Source organism: Pan paniscus, chromosome 13 (genome assembly GCF_029289425.2).
Source record: "Pan paniscus chromosome 13, NHGRI_mPanPan1-v2.0_pri, whole genome shotgun sequence".
NCBI lineage: Eukaryota > Metazoa > Chordata > Mammalia > Primates > Hominidae > Pan > Pan paniscus.
The window spans coordinates 54,218,437-54,234,839 of record NC_073262.2 but is presented as its reverse complement, the minus strand read 5'-3'; the positions used below and the strand labels follow the sequence as shown (position 1 = coordinate 54,234,839).

Genomic DNA, 16,403 nt, shown 5'->3' with positions numbered 1-16,403 from the left:
ATTCAGTAAAATTCAGACTACTTAGTTTCATTTTCATCTGGCATTGAGGCTCCTGATATATTGCAGTTATTTGTGAATAGATCTGATTCTCTCACCTAGAGTGTTGGTTCCTTGATGATTGGACCCCATGTTATTTACATGTGTCCCATAGTGCCTTGGCCATAATAGATGTGCATGTTTGCCAAAGGGCATTTCACAAGTGTAAATGGTTGCTCTTCTTATAGGTCAGTTGGCCATTCTCATTCTACTGTCACTCTAGTATTGTAGCTCCATTCATCAGTTTGTGCATTCACCATTCTGTATTGTGGCTTCACCCAGCTGAGCATTGGCTTCCAGGCCATTTCATCCTTCTCAGTAGCTCTGATGGCTGCTGATTAGGAATCTTAGGCTCTTAGCGATGCCCTGAAATACCAAATGTCACCCTCAGTGGAGGGATATGCAGCTTCCTATACTCAGTGAGCCAGAATCAGAGGATGACTAACTCTTCAGCTTTTGCAAATGCAACATTGAGCCAATTTGCTTTCCTAAAAGCTTCACTGTGTTATTTCAGCCAGCACTCGCACTCAGACTAGAACGCTTACGTTATTTTTATCCTGCTAAAGTTGTGCTTTTCCACTCTGACTCAGTATGCGAATCACCTGTGGAATATTTAAAAACCACCCAGAGAGGGCCCTGACCCCTTGTTCCACACCAGACTGATTCTCCGTGTCTGGGCATTTATACACCTTTAGATGCTCCATAGAGATTCTGTTTAATAATATGTAGCCTGTGTTGAAAACCACCGCACCACATCTCTCCTCCAGCTACCAAGTAATAATTTTAAAAAATTGGTAACTTATAGTGCTTCAGAGTAAAGATAACTCTGAAATACCTTTACTCTTTTTGGCTTTCTGGGCTCAGAATTATCTAAAACTTTAGTTTCTCCTCTTCCCAATTCCCAGAGGGATTTTGGGCAAGTTGCGCATCAGCACTGAGGAAGAAGAATGGATACTTTTCAGTGGAGCAGTTTGCACCACATTTGCCTCTCCATAAGAATGACCCAGGCTCGATAAAATGCTGATCCAAGCCACTCCCCTGAATTTAGAAGGGTTGGGAGACAGCCTACGAATCTGTTTTTAATAAAAACCGTGGAGAGCGGGGGAGGGTTAATATCAGGAAAGTTTGGAAAACATTGAGTTAGTAAAAAGTGTGATGGCCAAAAGAAGTTACTGACTTTTGAGTTTTCAATTGTATAGATTCTTGACATATACACATTTGTAGTACTAGGAAGCAGGGTCGTTGTCCCAAGAAGCATAAGCAATGCATACCTAAGTACAGGGGAAATATAATACACAGTGAAATGTATAATTCTAGAAATGGCATAGAGGCCAAGCACAGTGGTACATACCTATTGTCCTAGCTACGTGGGAGGCTGAGACCAGAGGATCACTGGAGTGCAGGAGTTTGAGGCCAGCCTGGGCAATATAGTGAGACCCTGTCTCTAAAAATAAATACATAAATAAAATTTAAAAATAAGAAAAAAATTGCTTGGGAGAATTGGGTTTTAGTCCCAGATTTACTTCCAATTAGCTATATGATCTTATGTAATTCACAACTTTAGCACCCTAATTTCCTAAACTGAAGAGTTGGACTAAATGATGATTTGAGCTCCTTTTAACCATAAAATTCTAAGAGTTGTTGATTTACTTTACTCAAAATTTAGCTTGGAAGAAGCATTAAGTTTTCATTTAGTTTATCTCTTTCAATAGTAACATGAAAAAACAGCCCCAAACACACGAGTTACATTTTGTTTTAACTTGCAGTTGTATATAATTCAGATTTAAAGAAATTGACCTGTGTGCGTGTGTTTCTTACGTTTTATCTGTTCAACTGGTATTTATATCCATGATTAGAATTTATTTGGTATCCATTTGTTCTTTCTCATTTGCCGCATTATATTAAATTCCTTCAACATTCATTAGCAACTATTTTTTTTAGGCCCTTTGTCTGAGCTCTAGTTGATGAAAGGATCGTACCACTGAACTGCTGTGCCCTAGTCTCGGAGAAGAAACAGGCATTGGTGTGATAAATGGCTTTATATAGGAACAGTCAAGACAGCATGGACTCTTGGAGTTTTCCAGGCAAATAAAAGGGAGAAGAACATTCAAGGCAGGAAAGACAGTCTGTGAAAGCAGCCATAATGAGTTCCAGTAACTGGGACTAGTTTACATAGCACATGGAGGGTGTGGAAGGATGCTGGTAAATGAAGCTATTATAGAAACATGGGTTGGAGCCAGGTTATAAAGACTTGTAGGTGTTATATAAATGACCTTGGACTTTATGAAAAATCATTGAAGAATTATTTCTATGAAGAATAGATTTGAGCATTAAGAAAATATGTGTCTCAGACTTTTGAAAGATGGGTGACTCATGTGGGGTGGTCCAATAGAGGAGTTGAGCAGGTGGTTTTGACATGTAGAAAATAAGATGGAAGGCTGAACTAGGGCAGTGGTGTTGGCAAATAATCAGATTTCAGGAATATCACAAAGTGAGGAGCCCAGGATTCATGACCATTTTGATGTAGGAATAAGGGAGGAGCCTAGGATGACTCCCCCAAGTTTCTGGTCCGAGTAACGGATATCAACAAGTCATTTAGCAAAATAGAGAAAATAGGAGAAGCAGCAATTTGAGATAGAGATAGAGGCAATATAAAGAATTATATATTGAACATGGTAAATCACCTAAATTCAGAAAGTTGTAGAAAACTTGGGTCTGGAGCTCAGGAAAGACACTGGATATGTAGATTTGGAAGTTATCAATCTCAAAGTGATGCTTGAGATCACAGGTACAGATGAGATCACCCCGGGAGAATGTATTGGGTGAAAGGGGCCAATCCTTCACCCCAGTTAACAGCAGCCTTTGCATGAGGGCAGAACCAGAGGAAGGCTGATGAGGAGGTCTAAAAGACAGGAGGCCACCTAGGGAAGAATGGTTGAATGGAAGCCAGAGAAGAGAGTTTTCAGGAATGAAACACTGAGCAGCTTCAGTTGCTACAGAGAAGTGTTCATGGCAATCATGAAGTTCTTGGTAGTCTCAATGAGTGTGACTTCATTGATGTGGGTAGGTGGGAGCCAAACTATGGTCTTGAGAAATTAATCAAAAGAGAGGCAAAGAAGAAACACAGGCAACTTGGCTGAGAAAAGAAGAATGAAGGCCATTGGCTAGAGACTGGAAAAGGCTTAATTAATGACAGGAGGTCTTGAGTCTGTTTGCAGGTGAAGAGAGGGGATTGGGAAAACAGAAAGGGTGGAAGATACAGAGGAGATGGAGACAGTTGCTGGAATAGGGTACTAGAAGGGACAACTGCAAATGGGACCAAGAACACAGCAGGAGTCTTGAATTTTGGACAGGCTAGAGAATGTCTCTTGTTTTGACACAAGGGAAAAAAGAAAAGGAGGGTGCAGGAGGTAAATAAAAGGTTGGTTTATTGGGAAGAAACTGCAATCGTTGCAGTGGGAGGGCTCCTGCCTTTTCTATGTAAAAGCAGTGAAGGCATCTGCAGAGAACATAACATGCCCATGAAACAGAAATGATGGTGATAACTTGGTTTATGTCTAGCTGGTCTACAGAGCTGCAGGCAAGAAGCAGAAGTCAATCTTTACTTCAGTTCCTGATACTCCTGATCTTTTAAGAGCCAAGCGAGGGCAGAAGCTTCAGAGTCAGGTAAGCTCAGAGGTTCATAAGCCTGCCACTTGGGCATCACAGGGGGTGATTATATGTGCCTGGCCTCACCTGGCCAGTGGCAGACTCACACACTTGGTTGTCCTGGCTGCAACCTCATGCCCATTAACACTGCACTTGAAGAAGCAGTTCTCTTTCGGGCCATGATAATTATGGTTGTGTTTTACTCAGGTAAGGGATGCCACATCTTCTTTCCTAAGTGTTATAAAACTTGTGTTTTGGAGTAATGAAAATAATTGCTTGATCATTCTATAGAATCTTCCTGTTATCCGCAGACAAACGAAGCTGTATTTCATGCAGTCACGCAAAAATCAGGGGAAAATATGTTGAGGGGTCTATCAGAATCTTCTCATACTTCTGTTAGCATTCTTTATCACATGGCTTTGCTTGGATCATACTCAGTGGTAGGCATATTAGATAACTGGAGTATGTGTATTTGTTTTCAAATATGAGACACAGAGAAACAAATGAACAGAAACGCATATAACAAAAAAACAAGCAAACAAACATCAGGACAGTAAGCAGATACCACCTTCCCACTGAATGGTTAGAAATGAATGAAGTGGACTGAATGCTAAATACTAAATGCTTTATCTCTATGACACCTCACTTTCTGCTATTATTCAGTATCTGTATGTTGAACTTGCCACCAAAGAGAGACCCCATCATCACGCTGGAAACCAGACCACAGCCTTGAAGCATGCTAAAGACGTGAAGGACATGGTCAGCGAGGTAAGATGGGAATTCAGCACTGAGGCACTGGGTAAAAAGAAAAATACTTTGTTAAAACCTTCCCCTGCTACCTCTGATCAGAGAGCTCATTACTATAAATGGTGCTCAGCATCATCAAAACACAAAAGGCAGAGCTATTCTCTTAAAGTGTGTAACACATTGTGCCCCTCCACAAGACCTGTGGCTTGGTTGGAAATTGGGAAGACACTTAAGCTTGTCTCTCTCTTCTGTATTTATTTCTCAGAAAAAGTACAAGATTCAATATGAAAAGATGAAAGACAAGTACACTCCGGTTCCAGATACACCAATCCTCATCAGAGCCAAGAGGGCTTACTGGAATGCCAGTGATGTATGCATCCCTTCCTTTTTTCTTCTGTTGTGATGGGGAGAGCTGAGGTTGAAGTACCTAAGAAACATAACATATTTCAACCATATCCATAGTTCTAAACCATGGCCTAGGAAAAAAACACACATTTTTTTTAAAGAGAAAAAAAAATGCCCAAACAATACTAGTCAGGCAAAATAGCTGAGAGATACCAGAAGCCTATTCTTCTAAATTCTCTCCTGAATAAAAATATGACCCTTTCTTATAATTCTTCAGCAGCATTTTCTGGGGATACTTGACAGTTAATTTACTTATCCATAAAATTATGGTCTTGCAGTCAGCCAGACATGGATTCAAATCCTGATGCTGTTACTTGCCTGCTGTATGACTCTATATCATCTGTCTAATTTTTCCGAGTCTCTTTTCATATATGTGGAATGACAATGAGAATTGTGATAATTAAATAAAACCAAACAAGATAATGTATAAGTGTCTAGCATGCTGCTGGGCTCCTAGTTACTCAGAAAATGTTTGTTCCCTTTCTTCTCTTAATTGCATATAGATCATGTGAATGATGCATGACACAGTGGTTAAAATTAGGGGGAACTGACGTTCATTTTCCATATCACACAATCGAGGGCAAGGCTGCCTTTTAATGGTAATAATCTGTTAATAATCTGTTAATGAAGATGTGAAGTAGTGAATCCAAGGTAAATAGCCAATCCTTACGGGTTTTGTGTCTCAGGGTCCAACCAGGAATTCACTGTACCCATTACCAGAGCCACACCCCTAGAGGACTAGACATGTTGAGACTTAAACTGAGCCAAAAATCAAGCCAACTTCATGACCCCCTCAACTTAGCAACATAGCTCTAGGATTTCAAGGCATCTTAAGGTAATTGCAGTAAGCCTAAAGCAGAAAAGAGAAGGCACAGCAAATGTGAACAATATCTCAGTTCCATAATTTTGTTAGGAATTTTTATTTGGAGAAGAGAAGAGCCTACTAGTTAGAAAAAGGCAATGCCAGTTAGTGCTTAAAATATAAGCTGGGAAAAAATCATATACTCCCCTCAAAATCTACCTTCTAGGATATTTTTAGTCTTCTTGTGACATCCTTCATCATTATCACTTCAAAGTTACTGTTGAATATTTATTTGAGCCAAGCTGAATTAATATCTTACAGCGGTGGCCACACATTGAAATTGGCCCTGGGATTCATCATGCCCCACTGGACAGCACCATCCCTAGGGCTTTATCAGTAGCAATTCTGATAACTCTAATCTTTACAATAGTCTAATGTAACAAGGGTAGTATCTGGCATTTAATTCAGTATTAACCATGGCTAGCCCCACAAGTAGATCTAAGCGATCTTATGATCCATCTAAAAAACAAAATTACAAAGTCAAAGAAAAGACATCTTTCACTGTGTTTGCTCAGTTAACTTCCCAAAAGAAAAGAACTGTTTGACATTGAAAATAGGTTGTGCAGAGAAGCACCCATCTTGTGTAGATTAGATGAATCATCTATGATATTCTCAGGTTAGAATCAGAGCTGTTTTCTCTTGAAATATCACAAAGATAAAGATTATAATGAAATGAAGTTTTAAGACTGCTTAGTGAAGAAGGCATTTTAATACTAGGAGTTAGAAGCTAAACCTTTTCCCCTTTTCCATGTACATTAGCATATCTTGGGCTCAACAATGTTGTTTGTTTGGGTTTTTTTTTTCTCTCAAATGAACTTTTGGTTTATGTTTTATATTTAAATAAACTTTCTATTTTAAGTAGTCTTAGATTTACTGAAATTGTACAGAGTTATCACATGCCCCACACCCAGGGGAACACCCATATCCTCCTGTTGCTAACACCTGTATCACCATTGTAGATTTGCCATGATCAGTGAACCAAGATTGATACATTATGATCGGTTAAACCCCATAGTTGCTTTGGATTTCATTAGTTTTCCCTAGTGTTCTTTTTCTCTTCTAGGGTCTGAAATAAGCTTTTAAATTTTTCCTAAATGTATTCATGGGAAAACCAGAGAGAAGACAAGAGAGTTCATGCTTAAAAGAGCTCAATTATTTAACTTGGTAGTTTTTTTGTAATTCATGTGCTTTTTCTCTTTCTAGCTACGCTACAAAGAAACATTTCAAAAGACCAAAGGGAAATACCACACGGTGAAAGATGCCCTAGACATTGTCTATCATCGCAAAGTCACAGATGACATCAGTAAAGTATGTCCCTAAATATTTCTACTTGTGTTGGGCTCTACAACTCACCATATACATATACATATACATATATTTTTTAGCAACCTCCCTCTTCTGAAATTCTCCAGAAAGAAGCCATATTTACATTAACTTTGGGTAAGACTTACAGCTGTCTTTGTGTTTTTTATAACAGATAAAATACAAGGAGAACTACATGAGCCAGTTGGGTATCTGGAGGTCCATTCCTGATCGTCCAGAGCATTTCCACCACCGAGCAGTCACTGACGCAGTCAGTGATGTGAGTGTTGACATCTTCTATTTTCACATATAAATTCATATTCCCATATAAGCTCTGAAATCATACACGGCATAAAAACTGAAGAAACTCTTGGCTAGATTTTAGATTTTGTGTGTGGATGTTTAAATCATAAAACTCAGTTGCTAAGTGAGTGAATTTCAACTTGGGAGAAGGAAATATATATTCAAATTTATAAACCTCATTTTTCTCCTAAATGTATGATATCATATTACAGGACCGGAAGTGATATATATCATCTAGGAAATAGCCTATTTTGATCCAATGAAGTGACAACTTCATGAAGCAATTAAGACACATAACAATGCTCACTTAGAAAGTTCAGCTCTGTGTATGAAAATATAGCTGCCAAGCTAATGATATACTATCTAGGAAAGTATGCCTGTTAAATTTGAATTGCTTTAATTAGTATTAAAAATGGAAAACTTCCATATGTTATAAAACAATATACCAAAGGTCAGTATTACTGAAAGTCTTTTAAATAATTGTTTTAATACTTTATTATTTCATATACCTCAAGGGGTAGTGCTTCTGTTTGTTCCACTTGTATAGATACTAACTTATTGCTGTTTGGAGATGGCTTCTTAGAACTCTTTGATGTTCTTCTTCTCCCAGGTAAAATATAAAGAAGACTTGACTTGGCTTAAAGGCATTGGTTGCTATGCCTATGATACCCCTGATTTCACTCTGGCTGAAAAGAACAAGACTCTCTACAGCAAGGTATATATACTCAAGGAGAATTGGCCTCATCCATTCGACATATACCTGTACCCAGAGAGAATTAGCACTGAGAAATAGTCTTTCATGTTTCCATCCCTATCATGGCTTCTAGACCTTATAGTTTGAGTACATACTTACTTGTTCACTGCTAGGAAACTCTTGGGTTTTAACCTCATTGACTGAAGGCATTTATTTGAATTTGATGAAAAATCAACTCTGTTCAACCCCTCATGATTCTTCTAGAACTCTCTCCTTATTAATATGTCTCTGGGTGGTTTCTCCTATTAAAGCTGATATGACAGCCAATATAAAGTGGGGTTATTTTAATCCACAAATAATGTATGACGTGGGGCAAACCACCTAGTTTTTATAGCCTCATTTTCCTATTTACAACATAAAGCAATTCAATTCACTTGCATTTGGGCTGTACAATAGGATCCAGCAAACTTTTTCCTGAAAAATGCCAGATAGTAAATAAAAGATCTAAGAAGATGTTGTGGGCCAGATTCATTCTAGGGCATATTCTTCTTTGTTTGTTACAATACTGTGGAATGGTGAAACCTATTCTAATTCATGAAGCTGTTTAAAAACAGGTGGCATGCTAGCTGGGTCATACCCCACACCTGCTCTTAGAAGATTATGATTATCTGATTAATTACTGGAAAACTCTTCAAATTAATGTACTAAAAACCTTCAAGTGCACATGAAAATACTTTCAAAGTTAAATAATAATTATAATATATAGAAATAAACTAGACATTGATTTAAATTTTTGCCCAATATGGAAAATAAATCTATTTGGCATCCATTCAATGGAAGTGTTTTTGTCGTGTCCACTTTTGGGCTAGTTTTCAAGACATCTAGGCAGTTCTACCCTTTATTGTCTTGGAGGCAGAATAAACAATCAGTAAATATGTGTTAGCTTGGCTGGGTTCTGTGGCTCACACAGGTAATCCCAGCACTTGGGAGGCCAAGGCAGGCGGATAGCCTGAGCCCAGGAGTTTGAGACCAGCCTGGGCAACATGACAAAACCCCATCTCTACAAAATATACATAAATTAGCCAGGCATGGTGGTGTACAACCTGTAGTCCCACCTACTTGGGAGGCTGAGGCGGGAAGATCGATTGAGCCTGGGAGGCGGAGGTTGCAGTGAGCTATGACTGTGCCTTGCAGTCCAGCCTGGGCAACAGAGCGAAACCCTGTCTCAAAACAAACAAACGAATATGTGTTAGTTCTATGAATTAATTATCACAATTATATCATATGATAAACAGCATGTCTCATTCTTAAGATAATCATAGCCTGCTGTCAAGTAACCATGTTCTGTTTTTTCTAGTATAAGTATAAAGAAGTATTTGAAAGGACAAAGTCAGATTTCAAGTATGTTGCCGACTCTCCGATCAATAGGCATTTCAAGTATGCAACTCAATTGATGAATGAGGTATGTATGAATAAACTGCTCCAATTAAGCCTATTCAATTCCCTAAAGAAGTCTCAGAGTTTTTTTAAATTAAAGCCCAATACACAGAATGACAGGAAAGCCATCCTAAGTTTTCATTTTAACTAAAGATTTGGAAAAGACTCTATAATGTCACCATCCAACAAGCTCTGCCAAACTACAAATAAGAACAAGTGAAGGGACCGTTCAGTGGTGGGAGAGCCCCGCAAACATCAGCACCTCTGCACAAACACAGGGCAGCACAGCCCTGCGGGTGACAATACCAGGCAGGTAAAGGATTTTCTTGACTGTCAGCAGAACTCCCTTATATATTACACAATCTATGTTGTGTAGATTTGGAAGACACAGAAGTTCAAGGTTAATTTAGTATCCTCCACTAAGGCACCAAAACGTCAGTTGTTAGAAGAGCTACGCTAAAGGAATAGTTGTGATTCATGCCTCAAAGATATTGCCATTGTTACTCCCACATATATTGGTGCACAGAAGTATCCATCTGCACCCAAATTTTTTCTTTCTATTTTATCCAGCCTTTCCTGTAACCATCTTTGCAATAATTTAAGTTAAATTTAGCTCAAGATGGCTGAAATAAACAAGCTATGAATTTATTTAGTTGGGATGGTTTATAGTTAAAGTTGTATTTAATTTCCTATTTTCAGATTTTTTACAGGTTTCTATAAGTTCAAAAATTCCGTGAGAAAATTAGTACAGTATTTCTAAAAATGAAAATATAGCCAATGGTATATTTACTTAAATGTATGACTTTTTTGTTTGTTGTCTTTACATTTGATTCAGTTCACTTTCAGTAGATTTCCAGACTGGACAACCCTGAAGAATTACTGCCAGTAGCTTCCTATGAATACAATCTTGATATATTTTGTTTCTATTTTTCTATTTCATGAAGAATTTCCAGGTCTCCTTTATAATCCAATAAATTAATAGCATTAGAAGACTATTACAAATTTCCCATGGATGTTTTAGCATCAGTTATGCTTTGAGATTCTCACAGCCTTAGTTGGTAAAGCTGTAGCTGATCAGTACCCTATTTTAAATATACCGTTAGATGCCATAAAACCTAATGTTGTTAATGGCATCATATGCAAAGATGGAAAATGTTTGGGCACAAGGAACTCTAATTTTGGTGTCATAAATCTGACCTATCCCACACTCCAGCCTTCTTCAGGTAATCTTCCTCCACTTGACTCTCTTTGCTTCCCTGTTTTTATTGTCTTGGGTATGTTGGGAGCCCGCCACTAGAGATGACATGTTCTGGCCCTCTGGAGTGTTCACCTTGAGACATTTTTGTGTAGCCTTGAAGTTGTACTCTTGCTATAATATGCTATGATGTTTGAGCAGAAAAAATACAGAGCTGATTATGAGCAGCGGAAAGATAAATACCACCTGGTAGTCGATGAGCCTAGACATCTGCTGGCTAAGACCGCAGGCGACCAGATCAGTCAGGTACTGTGATGGGGCTGGCCGGTGGCCCAGGCAGGACTGTGCTCCCAGTTTCTCATGAGATGTCGTCCCGTCTGCTGCAAGGATGTCATAGGTTCTGCCTATGATATTGGGTTGTTCTGTTTCAAAGTATCTGTCTAGCCACCCAAAAAGCCCGTCAGCTATTTGAGTGTGCCAGTCCATGCTCTGTGTTCTCACTTGTGCTGTGGTGAAGATGAAAGGAAAAGCTGGGTCCTCCCATCCTTTACTCTTCTGGAGAACCTGTTTGAAAACTGCAACTCTAAACTGCAGATTGAGTTGCAAAAGCAAAAAATAAACAAACAACAACAAAAAACAAACAAAAATTAATGGAAGAAGACATAACTCCTTACTATATATCTTTCTATTCCAAAGATGTCTTCTTTTCTATAAAGCTATTTTGGTGGTAACGTAAGTGAAACTAGCTGTATCATTCCCCATTCACAAGGACTATGAATGGCCAACCGCAAGCATTGCAGTCATTCTGCTTCACATTATAATGTATTTGATGTCTTCACCCACACATATATGAGTACATAAAGTGTGTATGCCTACATCTCTTCACTCGGAGGTGATTGGGATATAGAGCCGTGTTCTTTTCTGTCTTCATAAGTCTCTTTTGTGCTTCACTGCTCTTTGCATGGACAGAGAAAATATAAATCTAGTGCCAAGATGTTTCTGCAACATGGATGTAATGAAATTCTGCGTCCAGATATGTTGACTGCTCTCTACAATTCGCATATGTGGAGCCAGGTAATGTCTGATGGGATGTGAAGAAGGAGGTTTAGAAGTCTTGGATGCATTCCCTTGTATGCTTTCATTGATTTCCTCTCCCACTCCCTGCCCATGCTGGCTTCATATGGTAAAGCTATGTAAATATTCATTCCTTGTAAATGATCTCTGAATGTGGCCAAAGGTGATGGGACAGCGGTCATCCGTACATCATCTGACACTTTCAGAACTCTTAATAAAATTAACTGATTCTTTCAAGTGTTATTTCCAAAGTGGTATAACATTAATTTATACTTTTCAGTATTTGCCTCAAAGAAATAGATTCCTTAGAGATTGAAGATAATAAGTAGATTCAACAGCATGTAAAAGGTCTGAATATTTAATGTTTTCATCTAATGTGTCCCTTGTTCAATTATCACTACAACTGTTGCGGGGAGATGAGGGTTACCGTGCAGCTCTATGAATATTGTATATATTCATGGCGCCTCTTGACTTTGATGCTGAATTGCTAGGTTATTTCCAGCACATCTGATCCCACACACACTGGTTAACAGTGTCTCTGATAATAATGCCTTTTTAGAAGGCCAACTGAAGCATGCACTTTCCAGCACATGCTGAAAGGTAAATTTGATGCAGCAATAAACAGTGATAATTGGTAACTACCAGACACAATGTTAGTAATAATACCATTTTTCCCAGACAAAAAAAAAAAAAGTTAATTGAGCTTTTCTCTTAGCAACTTGTTTTGTCATTTTAGTTTACCATGAAATCAATATGTGAAATGAGGAGGTTAAGCTCCAATTAAGAGCTTAACCTCCTCATTTCTCCTCCTATAAATATCCTGTTTGCCTGAACTTCCTCCTTTGTCCTTATATGATCCTCAAATAGTTGTGCATGAAATTTTATGGTGCTCTCTGTATCTGTCCTGCTTAAAACAGCTTCTGTGCATGAAAATAATTATGACTTGAAAATTGCAAAAACAAATGAATTTTTTTAAATGATAAATACTTCATATATACTCATTCTTTATTTTACATCCCTGTTTCATCTTTGACATGGAAAAATGCCTTTGGAGATTGTACATGTTCAATACAATATGTTATGAGTAAAACAATATTTGTCAGACTCCAGAGAACAGGTTCTAGTCCTGCTCTGAGATTTGGTCTAAATGTGCCCTTGGCTCAGTCTCGTAACCTCTGGGGGCCTCCGAGTACATGTGTATAAAACATATTGGAACTTGGGAGGCTGAGGCAGGAGAATTGCTTGAACCTGGGAGGTGGAGGTTGCAGTGAGCCAAGATCGCACCACTGCACTCCAGCCTGGGTGACAGAGCAAGGCTCCGTCTCAGAGGGAAACAAAAAAAGGAAATTATTAGTAGTAGTATCATCTGCTCACTCCATTTCACTTTTGCTATCAGACACAAATTTATAGTAAACATTTCCAGTTAGGAATTAAAGAGAAAGCTAGATACCATCTCCCACTCTGGTGTTTCAAGAGGATAATTAGATACCTTAAAGCCCACTCTACAACTTCTTAGAGCTCTTTCTTCTCTTCCACAATTTAGATCAAATACAGGAAAAACTATGAAAAATCAAAGGACAAATTTACCTCAATTGTGGATACTCCAGAACACCTGCGTACTACAAAAGTCAACAAACAAATCAGCGATGTAAGTGCAAGAAACACTGAATACCTTCTCAAACTCAGGGGGCATCTGCAAACATGGAGGGGCATTTAAAATTGTCACAAAGTCTGGGAGACTGCTGCCATTTAGTGGGAGGGAGGCAGGGGTGCGAGATGTCCTGTTATGCACAGGATTCTCCTCCCCAGTAAAGAATTGTTGTGGCCGGGCGTGGTGGCTTATGCCTGTAATTCCAGCACTTTGGGAAGCCAAGGCAGGTGGTTCACTTGAGGCCATGAGTTTGAGACCAGCCTGGCCAATATGGCAAAACCCCATCTCTACTAAAAATATAAAAATTAGCCAGATGCAATGGTGCATGCCTGTGGTCCCAGCTACTCAGGAGGCTGAGGCATGAGAATTGCTTGAGCCCAGGAGATGGAGGTTGCAGTGAGCCAAGATCATGCCACTGCACTCCAGCCTGGGTGGCAAAGTGAGACTCTGTCTCAAAAAAAAAAAAAAAAAAAAAAAAAAAAAAAAGAAAGAAAGAAAAAAAAAAAGAGTTGTTGTGACCAAACTGGCAGACACGCCAGCTGGAAACACTGAGGTCTTAGCAGAGAGCATGAAAGCACCTGTCAAATTCGTAGAATTCTCTTTCCTTTATATTCACTCAGGAAAAAACTTTGCATTTATGTTTTGATATTATACATTGAGAAGCATGACATGATGTCTTTCTGCTTTTTGATCTTTCAGATCCTTTATAAATTGGAATACAACAAGGCCAAACCCAGAGGCTACACCACAATCCACGACACGCCCATGTTGCTGCATGTCCGCAAGGTTAAAGATGAAGTCAGTGATGTAAGTACTAGAATGGTTTAGCAGTCCCTCTCATCTTGGCCTCCTTCTAATGTGATGTAACAAACCCTGGTCCAGTTATCTATTTCTGTGTAACAACCACCCTAAAACTTAGTGGATTAAAATAATAGTCATCTCTTTTGCTCATGATTCGGTAAGTTGACTGGACACAGCTGAATAGTCCTACTCCCCATGTTGCTGGCAGACACCTGGGGCTCAGTCAAGCCAGGACATCCAGGTGGCTCACTCCCATGGCTAGCCATTGGTGATGGCTGCGGGCTGGGAGCTGGGCTACTGTGTAGACGAGACAGGAACCCCTTCATGTGGCCTCTCCACATGCCTGGGACTTCTCCCCAGATGGCTCTCCACGTGGCTTAAACATATCCTGAGGTACTGATTTTTTAAAAATGAATTTCCACGACTTTCTCCTAAAGATACTGATAAGTAAATTGGTAAACTAGGTCTATGGTGAAGCCAGGAAAATTGTGATTCCTATGATCAGTTTAGTAAACCCCACTATGGCTCCCTCGGAACAGTTTACTTTGGCCTTAGTCACATAAAACCTAGGATCCTTCCCCAACGATTAATGAAAAAGCCCAGATCGAGGCCCTCGACCCTGAAATTTAAGAAGAGCAAAAGTGGGTGAAGCTGGAAGTCCCAGGCCCAGGATGGAAAAACTGCCTGTTGGGCCTGCAGATGCTAAGCCTTCTCTGTGCCTTTCCCTCCTATCCAAACCCACATATACCAAAACTTGCTAGGTATGTCTCCAGCAATGACAATATACAGTTCCATATATTTTTAAAAGGTAGAATGATTGCTGTATTCATCAGTTCATTCATTCATCAAATATTGTCTATGTGCCTGACACTAGGAATGAGATGATGGATGATAAACAGTTTTTGCCCTTAAGGGGTCCTTAATGGAAAGAATAGGCAGATTAAAAAAAATTATAACATGATATGATAATAGCTATAACTGCAGGAGCACAGAAGGAGAGCAAGACTAATTCTGTCTGGGTGAGCTGGTAGGGAAAGGCTTCTCTTCCATCAGCAGTTATCAAGATGTTCTGAACTCAAGATTTGCTGATTTGGGGAAAGGAAAACCTGAATGAATACGGGTCCAACTGGTCCTTTCAGCACAAGCACAGAAACAAAAATTATATGGCAGGCTGGGCACGGTGGCTCACACCTGTAATCCCAGCACTTTGAAAGGCTGAGGTGGGCGGGATCACCTGAGGTCACGAGTTTGAGACCAGCCTGGCCAACATGGCGAAACCCCATCTCTACTAAAATACAAAATTAGCCGGGTGAGGTGGCGCACGTCTGTGGTCCCAGCTACTCAGGAGGCTGAGGCAGGAGAATTGCTTGAACCTGGGAGGCGGAGGTTGCAGTGAGCTGAGATCACACCATTGTACTCCAGCCTGGGTGACAGAGAGAGAATCTGTTAAAAAAAAAAAAATTATATGGCAACACTGATGACCATAGTCAGTGTGCCCTGATCTGAGATAGGAAGGTGCATCTCTGCATGGCTGTATCCTTGCTCCACAGCAGATTTTTAAAATTCCGTCTTAAGGAGCATTGTGTACTATAGTCATGCATGGATTTAATTTCTTGTTTTTTAAGATGCTCAGTATGCTGCTATAAAAAAATTAATCTTGTCACTGTGTTTCCTCCCACAGCTGAAATACAAAGAAGTATACCAAAGAAATAAATCCAACTGCACCATTGAGCCAGATGCTGTTCATATCAAAGCAGCCAAGGACGCCTACAAAGTCAACACCAATGTAAGTTCCAGAAACTTCCCCAAGCATGGTGGGGGATTTACCAGCTTCTGTAGGACACATGGCCTCTTTTTACATCTCTTCAGGCAATTCAGCTCTAGTGATTGATTCCAAAGCAAGAGTCAGGCCCCAGGAGCATGAACAATGATGCTAAAATATAAATGCTGCATTGGTCCTCACAAAGGAGCATAGGGAAGAGCAAAGGAAGCTTCATCCCATGCCATGGATGCTACACCCACTCAGCTTTTGCGGTGGGTGGCTGAGAAATGGGACGTTTAATACTGAAACGTAGGTTGCATTTTTGGAAAGTGCCTGAGCATTTTTCATTCTCTTTCCCTGTGCTCTCCTCCTGCCTCAAACTCTACAATCTGCTTCTTCTGATGAAGAAAACATTGAGCCATTTGGTGCCATCAGGCATTGGCCTAGACCTTCTTCCTGCTCAGATATTCCCTGCGTTGACTCTCT

General features: G+C 39.6%; 2 protein-coding genes across 7 annotated transcripts in view; one reads left to right on the top strand and one right to left on the bottom strand.

The window, feature by feature from the left end:
- RIF1 (replication timing regulatory factor 1) overlaps positions 1–16,403 on the bottom strand; it is a 160,559-nt gene that overhangs the window by 25,482 nt on the left and 118,674 nt on the right. For 3 of the 6 annotated variants that reach the window (XR_008624503.2, XR_010109392.1, XR_008624506.2), the window contains 2 exons: positions 10,873–11,217; positions 9,117–9,217 (listed from right to left, as the gene is read on the bottom strand). The gene's annotated coding sequence lies outside the window, so the exon portion shown is untranslated. Of the gene's footprint in view, positions 1–7,770; positions 9,218–10,872; positions 11,218–16,403 lie in introns of those variants that run through there. The other 3 variants (XR_008624504.2, XR_010109388.1, XR_010109389.1) reach the window with 3 other exon arrangements.
- NEB (nebulin) overlaps positions 1–16,403 on the top strand; it is a 241,876-nt gene that overhangs the window by 182,105 nt on the left and 43,368 nt on the right. The window contains exons 135-146 of the mRNA XM_034954281.3: positions 3,598–3,702; positions 4,348–4,452; positions 4,697–4,801; positions 6,902–7,006; positions 7,176–7,280; positions 7,914–8,018; positions 9,355–9,459; positions 10,831–10,935; positions 11,599–11,703; positions 13,247–13,351; positions 14,054–14,161; positions 15,837–15,941. Coding sequence (XP_034810172.2) covers positions 3,598–3,702; positions 4,348–4,452; positions 4,697–4,801; positions 6,902–7,006; positions 7,176–7,280; positions 7,914–8,018; positions 9,355–9,459; positions 10,831–10,935; positions 11,599–11,703; positions 13,247–13,351; positions 14,054–14,161; positions 15,837–15,941 — 1,263 coding nt within the window. The remainder of the gene's footprint in view (positions 1–3,597; positions 3,703–4,347; positions 4,453–4,696; positions 4,802–6,901; positions 7,007–7,175; positions 7,281–7,913; positions 8,019–9,354; positions 9,460–10,830; positions 10,936–11,598; positions 11,704–13,246; positions 13,352–14,053; positions 14,162–15,836; positions 15,942–16,403) is intronic.